Here is a 12,750-nt window from a genome sequence, read left to right as displayed (position 1 = left end):
GGGAGGTCGTTCCTGGTGTTCAGCTGATCCCAGACAAGTTCAGTAACTCACATTGGTCCTCACTGTCCTATAGGTGGAACGGTGGTGGCACAAATGCCAACTATAGTGTTGCCACTCTCTTGAATTAATGTAGCAGGCTTTTTAAAACACAGCATAGGCCGAGCGTGGTGGCGCACGCCTTTAGTCCCAGCACTTGGGAGGCAGACGCAGGTGGATTTCTGTGAGTTCAAGGCCAGCCTGGTCTACAAGTGACTCCAGGACAGCCAGGGCTACACAGAGAGACCCTGTCTCAAAAAAAAAAAAAAAAAAAAAAAAAGCACACAGCATAAACTCAATAAAGTTGAAATGAACTGCAAGGAATGAATACATGTTTCTGTTTGAAGGCTATTGGAAGGGGCTGTGTCTTCTTTTCTATTTTTGCTACTAGTTTTTCCACATGAAAGGGGTAAAGGGTACGATGCAAGGCTAACCAGTTTCTCCCAGCTCAGTCATTTGTTAGTGACTATACAAACAGGAAACTTGTATCTTAGGATACAAGTCTGCCTCCCAGGTCACTGGACTACATTTCCAACAGTTCAAGTTAGGCCCTGCCAGCTTTGCCAACAAAGCTGATAGCTTTTGGAATCTGAAGTCGCGCACTATCAGGACTTTTGGTGCAGTGTGGCTGCCCTTGGCCTGCCCCACGGCCGTGTGCATCCTGCCAGCTGGACAGAGAGACCTTAGCATGCATGACCTCACACACCTTGTCAGATTACAAGCCCTGGGAAGAGGCCTAGCCTTCTCCTGCTTGTTCCTCCATTCCCACCAGGCTTTCAGGTGACTTGGGCAGGAAGGTCATGACCCATAAGGCTTCAGGACAATGAGCTGTCAAGTAAAAGAGACTTGTCAAAGTGCCTGTTGTGTTCCCCTGTGATTCCTGCTTTGCGGATTGTAATGATGTGCTTGCTTCCAGCACCGGAACCCATGGAGCTCGATGACCCTAAGCGAACTGGATACATCAAGACTGAGTTGATTTCTGTGTCTGAAGTGTAAGTGATCACAGAAGACTTGACATGTTCAGAACCTCAAGCCAGCCTTGTTCCTGGCTGGGGCCCTTTGATTGCACTGACTTGCTTTTCATTGTCATTCATGTTGTCACCAGTCGGACTTTTTGGAAAGATCATAAGTAGTCCTGGTGTCATTGTTTACCAGCATTTTACTGTTGTAAGATAAAAAACACCAGCAGCAGCAACAACAACAACAACAACAAAACCCAAAACAACAATGAACAAAATAAAAATAAAACAAAGTTGTATGTAAGGAATATACGCTCTCCCCAAACTGATAACTTTGAAAAAAAAAGTATGAATAAAATAAACAAAAATTGATGAGTGGGAAAGTAATTCTTTTCAATCAAGTGAAGGCCTAAGTCATAACTGAGATACATTTTCTCCGCTTGCTTTTATTCTGTTGTTTCATTTCATAAAAGGTAGAAAGTGTTGGAAAGTCATTGTCAGTTATTTGGCTTGCGGCACTGTCTGGGGGTGAATGGATGTAGCCTTCATGTAGCGCACTCTGTGGAGCAGCCCTGTCTGCATAGACCTCAAGGTAGGGATGAGGGATCCCCAGACGTTCCTTGGTGCTTTTCTGTCCAGGGTGAGCCTCGAGACTCTGCCATCACAGGACGACACTGCACATTTCACACTGAAGGCTCCAGCAGGCAGCAGTGATGTAGGCTCCGTCTGGCACTTACTCATGTCTAAAGTCTAGTGACTCCCAAGGGGCCGGGCTGGGGACATAAACCTCCCACGATCTGTAATCTTTCAGAAATGTTTTATAAAGTGTGCATTTTTCTGAATGAAGTAAAGACGTGAAGCGATATCCCTCAGTCATAGATAAGCATGTCTCTGTTTGCACCACTGCCTACGTAGCTTAGGTGTTGACGCTGCCCTCTCCTCTCTCTCTGTTCTAGCCATCCTTCTAGGCTGCAGACCACAGACAACCTGCTTCCCATGTCTCCAGAGGAGTTTGATGAGATGTCTCGGATAGTGGGCTCAGAATTTGACAGCATGGTGAGTACCGAGGAGATGTATTCCCACCCTGAGAAAGCTTGAGGCAGGCTGGCACTGCCCTGGATCTGAAGTTCTGCCTGTGAGGAGCAGCCGTGGGCAGAGCCAAGGAAAGGGCATTTATTTTATCATTACCATCATCACCACCATCATCATCACCACCATCATCACCACCAACACCACCACCACCACCACCACCATCATCATCATCACCACCATCACCACCATCATCACCATCACCACCACCATCATCACCATCATCATCATTTTTAGATGAGCCTGTGTTGAAGCTAGCTGCTTTTTCAACAGGATTTGAATCCCTGGCCTTTCAGGTGCACACATTCCCTTCCCCTACAAGGTAGAAAGGTCTAGCCCTGTGGAACAGTTACATGCTAAGGGACCAAGGTTGCTTTCAGAGGCAGACGTTTTCCTGTGGCTGCTGTGTCTACCTGGGGCCTCAGTGAAGGAGTTATTCTTCGGAAGGAATGGATGCTTGTTGGGCCCACTGATTGCTCGCTGACTAGCTGCAGTGGAGCAGATATCTCGGCCTGTTTTATCTCTCTGAGCTAGCTCATGCTGCTGGCTTCTGAGGCTGTGAAGGACTTGGGCAGAAGGAACGGCTCAGGGAGTGTGAGTTAATGGGTCTACTATCTAAATAGAAACACGGTGTTTGCGAAAGAAAATCTTTTGGGAGAATGTTACTCAGCAGGTTAAATAGGACTGCTTGCCTTTCAGCCTGGGATCCTTCATCCCACGTGTTTTGTTTGGGTGACTGGAGTCTTGCTGACGCTGTTTAATTTTAAGCTCTTTTCCACACAGAGTCAGTCCAATTTTATTTTTCAAAGCTTGCTTAATGCTTTCAAAAATAATTCTCTTAGCCAGTGCAGGCCTTTCTTCATCACCATGTACTTTGCGTTTGGCAAAAAAATGTGTTCAGTACTGAGAGGGCGGTCAGAGGGGGATGGGAGAGGGTGAGGGCCCTGTGAGTAAGGCTTCATGCACAGATAGTCAGGACCTTGGAGAATGCCCAAATGTCGCCTCAGAAGTTCTGTTTCCCATGTGTGGCCTTGACCTCACTCTTCGCCTCATGAAGCACACTAAAAACCGTCAAGCAGCTTCTTACAGCTCCCTGCCTGTTGAACTTGGCTCAGCTAGTGTGCTCACAAAATAGTGCTATTTTCTTGACAAACGGAGCCTTTGGTCTTTTCAAAGAAGCACGCTGATATTTGTGTGAAAAGTGTTTTGGAAGTCTCATATGAAAAATGAAGTAATGTAAAGTTTGATTCAGAAAATTTAAGATAGATCACGTGGTTCCAAAACGGGGTGAGCTTTTACACTCATAAAATCACTTGCCATCCCCACGGCCACCATTGGTGGGGGCCACTTAGAAGGCACTTCCTGTGCGTCAGGCAGAATCCGTTGGCGCCCAGTCAGGTGAAGGTGGCGCTGGGCAGGGCGCCCAGTCAGGTGAAGGCGGCACTAGGCAGGGCGCCCAGTCAGATGAAGGTGGCGCTGGGCAGGGCGCCCAGTCAGGTGAAGGCGGTGCTGGGTAGGGCGCCCAGTCAGGTGAAGGCAGCGCTGGGCAGGGCGCCCAGTCAGGTGAAGGCGGCGCTGGGTAGGGCGCCCAGTCAGGTGAAGGCAGCGCTGGGCAGGGCGCCCACGCCTGGGCTTTGGCACATAGAGTTCCCCCGGCCATTGCCGTTGTTTTGTGACCCGGAAACGCTAAGCTGTCAGTCCCTCCGTTCGTGCACAGAGCACTGCTCTCAACATGCTGGAAGGCGATGCTGAGGGGGTGTTTCACACCCCCAAACAAATTCCAGGATGCTTCTGTAGTCTTTGGCTGCCCCCCTGTAGCTATTCTGTTCCAGTGGTCTTACTTGTTTGGCTTGTGGAAAAAGATAGGTAAGGATACATAGGCCTAAAAAACTAGTGTGGGATAGACGTCCACCCATCACAGTAGAGCCTCCAGATGAACCCCAGCAATCTCAGCGGCTCCAGCAGAGGCCCCTCTCTGGTTAGCCGGGGTAAGGATGAGCCTACCCTGTCAGATTGGCTTAACTCCACGATGATGTGCTCCGTCCTCTACCTAATTCATGATTTCTGCCTGTAATGCTAAGCAGTTGGGAGGCTGAGGCAGGTGGATCTCATGGTGGAGGCCACGTTGGACTACACAGAGACTCTTGTCACAAAACAAACAAATGGATTAGGTTTGTGCTCTGTGGTAGAAACAAGTCTCAGGGCTGGCTTATTTCCAACAAGTGTGGAGGTGGCAGCATGGACTTAAAAGGTAGTCAGGGTTGATGGCTGGTCTAGCCTTGCCTCCCAGGCTACTGAGGAATTGCCCATAAGGCCCAATATACCGGTGTTTTTTCTGATATGACTTGGATACTTATTTAGTTCAATATTTCCATACAATAGACTTGTCCCTCTGGACCGGAAAAGGATCAGCCTACCTTCCTAGAAGCCTTTGTGCAGAGCGAATACCAACAGAGTGTCTGCTACTTTTCATGTGTTGTAGTGGACATTTTATACATGCTTTCAGATTTAAGACTTTGAGCAGAATATGGGCCAGGTGCTCCTGGCGACTTAACATGTGACGACCTTGAGGTTTGCAGAGCTGACAGCTGCAGGGTTTCTTAATCTCTTTACCTCCCCCACTCCGCTCCTACGCCCCCTGCTACTCTCCCCCCCCCCCCCCCCCGCTCCTACTCTACATCATTTCAACTACAGACTCGTGCCATCAACCAGACTGCAACCTAAGAGGCAAACCCTTCAAATGCTTTTCAGTCTATAATCGCTCCCCTGAAACTCCCAAGAGCCTTTGTGCTGTGGTGCAGTCGGCACTGGTTCTTCTGGCATCTGGAGCCAGAGAACTCTTCGTTAGAGGGCTGCCCTGTGTACCAAAGGACGTTTACCTCCACTCTCTAGAATACATGACGCAGGCAGCATGTACACACCCATACCCTGTGGTGTCAGTGTCAGAAAAGTCTTCAGAGCAGCCAAGGAGCAGAACCAGCCCGGAGACACCCAGAACTGCACCAGCGTGGAAGCCAGAGCTAGCAGCAGGCCAGGGCTGCCTGGCAGTTTGCTGACTTTGGTATCCAGGGTGGCTGGGCAGGCGAGGGAGCAGTGCTGAAGTGCTTCGTCGTGAGTCTGCTTCTCCCGCCCACGTGGGAACCGCAGGCTTTGTTAAGTTTGCTTACTCAGTGGCCTGTCAGGGGAAGTCCTCATTTCCCCTCGTTGGTCCATCAGTCCCTCTCTCCCTCTGGCGTAGGGCTCAGCATTTCCTCACATTTGTTTTGAATGCACTGATTTGCCGTGCGCCTGTCCCCAGACTTGCATAGCAGCAGAAAGCTTTCTATGGTCTGTCTGGGTTGAGTCAGGAAGTTAATCCCACAGACCAGAGAGTAGTAATCCATCAGTTTAGGTGATGTGAAAGGCCCCGATTAGTGCAGGGAGGACACGGTGGTAGTTTGCTGTAGGAAGCATTCTCCTGCCTTCCGTTCTAGGACAGGCAACAGTGTGAACACACGAATCGCACGGCATGGGATGCGCGAGACGGATGAACCTAACTTCATTTTGTCTCTTTGCAGATGAACGCAGTATAAACACGAATTTCTCTCTTCTCTGGCGACATTTTTCTTCCCATCTGTGATCCCTTCCTGCTACTGTTCCTTCACACGTGGTATTTCTAGGGAAATGCGAGAAAGAACCACGCACTTGCTACACCTGATGATAGCAAGTGGATCTTCCTCTAATCAGAAACCTGTCGCTCTGAAGGACGGCGTGCGTCTTACTGAAGGTGAAACGGAGAGTCACTTATGCAAACTGTATTTTGTGAGCAAAAAGCAGAGACCCACTCAAGGCATCAGGACTAGAATGCGAGTGTTTGGGAAAGGTAGGGCATAGCAACTTCTAGTAAATGCCGTGTAGCGCTCAAGAGCTGTACACGGTTGGGAAGGCAGACGTTACGGGGGACCTTCTTGAGGTAGGAATATTTGTCCCAGAAGACAGTGACCAATATTGGCATATTGACATGTCCCCACTGTTTCACCCATGGCAAAGTTCAAGGTCAACCTGACATACAATGATGTATCACACTATAGATGAAGGCCATCCTTCAGCCGACTGTGTCTTCTTATATGTCCTACATTGGCCGTGTAAAACTAAATGCACAGTTGCTCTCTTCAGGGGATTAGCTTTGTTGTTGGTTAGGAATAAATGAAACTAAACAGCAATAGAGGAAAGAACATTTTCCAAATAGTTTCACAAGTAGTTTCTGTTTAGTCTATATTCCACCAAGCTAAATAAGTTTTGCTGTCATTACTGGTCCTGTGTTGAATAAAATTATCTTTGCACACCCACTAAGGAAGAAACTTTCCTTAAGGCAAAAGTTGAAATTACAGATACAGATAAACCTAGCAGTTTAATTTATGTCCTTAAATGTCTAATTTTTTAGCTGGTTGTCTTAATTAACCATAAAATTGGAAAAAAAAAAACCCTAACTACATATGAGTATCAAATAATTTCAAAATACCCCAATGTAAATGCACTGGAAACTTTTTTTCACAGATGAATGTATTTTTCTGACCACATAATTCACAAGCAGTACCACGGTTCCTAGGTTCTGTCACTCCTTTTTGAGGGACGACGTTTTGTGGCATGTGCTGTTTTTATTTCTTCGGTGGTTCAGGTATTGGGTTGGCTGGCAGGGTTCTTATGAGCAGCTGTTACTGACTACTGTCCACACTGCTGTCTCTGGCTTCCATTGTCACCACTCTGGCTGTGTTGTCCTACAATCCTTTGTTTTACCTTGGTGGAGATTAAGCCCACTTTTGCAGCACATTAAGTATATGCACGGTCCTTTTCTTAGCGCTGCAGGGAAGAGGAGGCCGCCTCTCTTTTCACTTACATAGTGGAGCAAGATGGGCTTTCACAGACCCTTAAACCAAGATGATTAAGAAACAAAACCTTTAAAAAATATATATTGTCTCTAAATGCTGAGATCAAACCACTGCTTTCATCGTTGCCTATTGAGAATGGGTTGTTACGGTTTCACTCTGTTGTACTAGTTGAGACTTTTAAAAATGTCAAAATTATGTTAGGCTCCCGTTATTATTTAATATAAAGATATTTAAAATGTCTAGTTTTGTGAATTGGTTTAATATGTATCTCATTTATGGATCAGTCATATTTTAAATGACTTTAATTTATTTAGGTATGTGTTTTATGTATATGTGTTTTGTCTGAATATATGCAGACCAGAAGAGGGCACTGGATCCAATGGGACTAAAGTCAAATGGGAGTACAGTCAGAGACAAGTGTGAGCTGCCATGCTGGTGCTGGGAATTGAACTTGGGACCTCTGGAAGAGCAGCCATTGCTCTTAACTGCAGAGCCATCACTCCAGACCCATATCAGTCCTATTTTAAAGCACGAGTAATAACACTGTTTTCTAAGTGTCACTCTTGATTACACAGTCACAGTAACTATGTGGCAGTTTAAAGTAGGTCAGTGGGCAGGCATAGTGGTGAGGCCACTTGTGAGGCAGAGGCACAGGGTCAGGACTTTAAAGTCATTCTTGGCTACATAGCAAGTTCACGGCCAGCCGGGCTACAAGAGATCATACCTCAGGGGGTAAAAAGAGGTCTCTAAGTCAGCACAAGACATTCATTTCCAGGTAACTGGCTGTTTTAAGAAGCATCAGACATGCCCCAGCTTAAGGATGCTGTGTGCTTGAGTATGTTTAGGGTGGTATTTTCAAGTACAGAGCGTCTGTGCTGCACTTGGGATAAACAGATAGTTGGGTGGCTTTACAGAGATGGAATCCATTGACTGCCTGAAGGCTGACGTGGAAATGAGAAGCCTCAGTACACAGAGCAGACCCATGGCTTCTGACTGTCCTGGGGAGGCACCAGGAAAGCTGCAAAGCATTATGAAAACTCTTTTACCTCCTTTAGGAGCTGGGAGACTGTTCCCCATCCTGACGGTATTAGTTACCCGAAGGCATCCTTTGTGTAAGAGTCATTTGTTTGTTTTTATTAGTTTATTTATTCATTTTATTTTTACATGTTAAGAATTTTAATATTATGTTAGTGTTTTTATCCATTCATTTATTATTCATTCATTTATCAGATACATTGAGTGTCTGCCTTGAACCAGGCCCTATTCCAGATGCTTGGAAGACACTAGTAAGCAAAACAAATGCCCCCTGTCATAAATGAAGATGTCCTAAGACACCAGGCCATACTCACTACTATCACTTTACCCAGTAGCACTTAATAGGTATTTTGTGAAGCAAAAATAGCCAACAGGTGTCTGGGGAGATGGGTCAGTGGGTCAGAGCACTTGTTGCTCTCATAGTGGACCCAGGGACAGTTTCCAAACACTCACAACGATGGGGGGGGGGTGGTCTCACAATCATTCATAACTCCAGTTCCAGGGTATCTGATGCCTTCTTGTGACCTCCAGGGTACCAGGCACTCACAAGGTATACATATACACAAAAGCAAAACATTTATACTCATATCCTAATTTTTTTAACTCGTCAAAAGCTACAGATAGTGTAAACATTTTAGGAAAATGTATTTAGTTTCCAAGAAACAAAACTTCAACCAATTGCAGGAAGTTGAGGCTGCTCAGTGTTATTCTAAAGGCTTGACTGCTCAGTGACGATCTGTGAGACTCAGCTTTCATGTGCTGGGGGACTTAATTTGGGCTGTGTATACTGGTGCTCAGAATTTAAAAGGATTATATGATTTATTAAAGAAATTAATCCCAACTTATTAAAATTATACTGAGTACACAAAGTAAAGCTACCCAAAAGGCAGAGCTGTCACATATTTGTGCACTTTATATTCTATAATACTGTAACACTCAGCTCCTTACTGTTGATGTGCCTGTAGCCTTTCCCCATGTCTTGTACATAAATGAAGTCATGTTATTTTGGTGTCATGACTGTCTAGTTTCATTATAGCAGACTTTCTGCTGGTCATTTCAGAAGGCAGCGAGAGGCCTGCTAGCCCTATGAGGCCCAGAGTCAGGTCAAGCTCCATAAAATGAAGCTCTCTTCTTGCAATGCCTTCCAGCCCATTGTGCTAGCTTATTTCACCTCCTTCTAAAACCACTGCCTTAACTCTTAGACCCTTCTACCCAAACACACACACACACACACACACACACACACACACACACATACACACACACACTAACCTACTGACTCTGTCCTTTCATACACAGACAATTTCCCTTTTATTAAAAGCATGTAAATGCCTATTATATCCATGGCTTATCTCCTTGAGCATCCACGACTTATGAACTTACTCATGTTACTGTAGATTAACAAATAAAAATCAACCTGAACTTCTAAAAGAAGTGCCATATTCTGACCATGTCCCCCAGATGGGGAGACCTGGTGGCACTCAGAGGAAGGATAGCTAGTTACCAAGAAGAGACTTGATATTCTGAGAGCATATATAGGGGGAGGAGGTCTCCCTCGGTCACGGACATAGGGGAGGGGAGAAGGGGAGAAATGGGAGGGAGGGAAGAATGGGAGGAAACAGGGGAAGGGCTAACAATTGAGATGTAATATGAATAAATTAATTTAAAAAAAAAAAGAAGTGCCATAAAGATAGAATGATCAATACCATAGCAACATGTAACCTTCTCTCTCAGAGTTACCTATGGGCTCTGCACTGCCACCAAGCTTCCATCTGCACAGCAGGAGCTGCCTGCTGTTGCAGGACTTAACCCTGTAGCAGTCATGCTTGGCCCAGAACTCACCTGAGAGGCTTTAGCTAGTAATTGTTAGCTGTATGTGTAGGTGAAGATGTTTATTATGACTATGTGTTGGGGCTCAGGGAAAGACTATGGGATTCAGAGTTCTGTATCGCGGTCTGCTTTTGGGTCCCATCTTCAGTAAAAGAGTGGGCTAGAGACTTTCCCATGTCATTTCAAGTTCTAGAATATCAGCGACAGAGGTGGCCTAACACGGCCCCTATAACCAAGCAGCTTAGTTTGTGGCACGTAACTTCCATATGTTAAGTATGGGATTGGTGTGGTGTTCACACAACTTCTCTGTGGTTAGAAAAGCAGGCGCTGACTTTACACCCAAGAGAGGGCTCACCGAGGACCAGGGCTTCCTAGCACTGGTGTTGAAAGTACACGAGGAATCCAGAGGAGCTGACAGCTAGTCCAACTCAGATCCTGGTGTGGCACTATTGTATCGGCTCTCCAGGTAGATGTCACTGTTCTGTGTAGCTGTGCTTTTGTTCAAGGATACTTGCCAAGGCACGGAGCAGCAGGGTGTCCTGAGCATTCTAGCTGTAAACGCGTGGCACGAGCTTCTTGACGCCTCAACTAGCCTGCCCACCACTAACCTTAACTGCTGAGTCCTCAGTTCTCAACTTGGTCCTGTGGTCCAAACTCCACTTGATTCTTCTGTATACTGCCTGGTTCACACTAGATGTAAACCAGCCTCAGACCTCCAACCCGACAGCACAGAGAAAACCTTAGTGACTTTAACAAAATTCATTTCTCACAGCTTGTTTTCAATACACATATTTATTATGCCGTAAAAAGCAACACTACCTGATCTCATTTAAAATAAATATTTCCCAACTTCAGAATACTTACAATTTATAGTTTCAAGGTTTCATTTTGGGAAACGTTGGAATTAAATACATTCATAGCTGTGGACTCTCCAGCACGGATCTAAATCTAAAATCAGGTTATCACGTCCCTGACAGACAGCTGGACCAACAGCGCATCCAGCTGTGCAGCTAAAGCGCAGTGTAGGTAGCAGTGGGGTGTAGTGTATCACCAGACACGGGTGTCAGAACCAAGACAGCAGAAACAGCAGTGCAAACAGAGCTTCAAACCAACATGATCAAGTAATGGTTCTGGGATACAGAAAAATTACATAAGGTCGTAAAGCCAAAACAAAGAGATCTTTGGAGTTTACCGATGGCAGCAGTGTACAGCTCATTCAAGCATTTAAACAGTGTCCTCATGATTATCAGCCAATAGCAAACAGCCAGAGCAAGACCATAACACTATGAGGAAAAAGAGCATACTAAAGTAAGCCACAAAGACTGTACAGAACAGCACTGAACCGAGAAAAGATGAAAACATTTGTTCTCAGATAATATACAAAACTATTATTGAAGGGACTCCTCAAAGTCACTGGTTGTATTTAAGTCACACTGAATCACACGGGGCCAGCAGCTTCTGGGATAGCATTGTCTCAGTGGATTCCAGTGTTCTAAGTACCACCTGCCCACCTGTCTGGAGGGGCGTGTGGAAGCAGGAACACAGTGACAAGGCTGGCTGCCACTGTCCTTCCCACAGACTCTGGAACTTAGGAACATGGAGGTGGTGTCTGGCCTGGTGGAGGAGCACTAGCCGGTTTCATCAAGGGAGATGCTGGCTCGGGAATGGGAGGGCTCAGCCGAAGCATTGACTTTGAGAACAGGATCAAAGCTGGAGGCTACTGGAGTGAAGACTGTGCTACCAGGCATCATACAGCTTGGGTGTAATCAGTGGCCATAGTGAGGGTCAAAGGAGAAGCTGTTTTACTGTGGTAACCACTAGGGTCTGTGTAGTTGAGAGTTTTGCTTATTTCATAAAGCAGTTTCTAAGAAGTCCATTTGTGTGTGTGCCCACATATGCACACGTGTGCTCAGTGTCAGAAGTCCTCACTAACATACCCCTCATCTCTCGGAGGTATAATTGGTACAGTATGTGCGATTTCTAGAAAAGTATGTTCCTTATAAGGTTGCTTTTACCTGTTTCGTAGGTTAATTATAAATTACCTTTCCAAAACAAAGAAATGGTAGGTTTAAATTAGAAGTGAAGCAGTCTTTTCTTATGAACAATACCACCCACCAACAGATGGCGGTAGAGGGAGAGACGGTCCATGGAGCGGTACCTGAGGCCCTCACAAAGGACTGCTTGCTATCTTGATGCAGACTTGACAACAGGATTAAAAGCAAATATTACTTGTAGCTTTACTAAGTGTGTCATTATTACTTTGGTAACTGAAAGCATTTCTGAATGTTTCTTTACTGTAGAAGCTGCGAGAACCTAAGAGCCTGCAGTATCATGGTCTTTCCTCTTAAGACTGATGAGTGATTTAGACGTCATAACTTTGGTTCATCTTCTGTACACAAATGGCCAAGCTCTAACTCTGATGCAGAAATGTGAGACGCGATGAGCTGCTGAGGACACGTGAAAACTGCATGCTGTGCCAGCACTCACGTCCAAGCTCAGAGAAAGTGACAGATGGCTAAACACCAGAGAGGCTGGCCTGAAGGTCATATAGAGAGGAAACGTTGAAAGTTCTAGAACTATATTCACACGTATGTTTTGGTCACCAAACATATCTTAACAGATTCCCTGGATCAAGTCTAAACCGAAATGGCATATTCTATGAACAGTTAATAACTATTTTAATATTTAAGGAGTCGCACTGTGAAGTGAGGGTGGTAGACATTTACAACACTCAACCATGTAAGTGCAAATGGTTGTTCACACACTCAAACTAAATCTATGTTTAAAGTCTTGGAAATCACACTGTTTTTGTCTAATGACAGCATCTACCCCTGCAGGCAGACTGTAGAACAAGAAGTAATTTACCACTGCATGAGCACACCATCACCAGGGCTCGGTAACTTAGAAAACACACAACCATGACGGCCACACAG

At 45.6% G+C, this 12,750-nt stretch overlaps 1 protein-coding gene across 1 annotated transcript in view; it reads left to right on the top strand.

Moving 5' to 3' along the window:
- The window catches only part of Stat1 (signal transducer and activator of transcription 1), a 47,365-nt gene extending 41,399 nt beyond the window's left edge, over positions 1 to 5,966 (top strand). The window contains 3 exon segments of the mRNA XM_051153802.1: positions 953 to 1,028; positions 1,952 to 2,051; positions 5,642 to 5,966. Of these exon segments, the coding sequence (XP_051009759.1) occupies positions 953 to 1,028; positions 1,952 to 2,051; positions 5,642 to 5,656 (191 nt within the window). The 3' untranslated portion in view covers positions 5,657 to 5,966.
- Positions 5,967 to 12,750: the final 6,784 nt, after the last annotated feature.

The sequence above is a fragment of the Acomys russatus genome, chromosome 12, assembly GCF_903995435.1.
Source record: "Acomys russatus chromosome 12, mAcoRus1.1, whole genome shotgun sequence".
NCBI lineage: Eukaryota > Metazoa > Chordata > Mammalia > Rodentia > Muridae > Acomys > Acomys russatus.
This window is presented reverse-complemented; position numbering and strand designations above follow the sequence as displayed.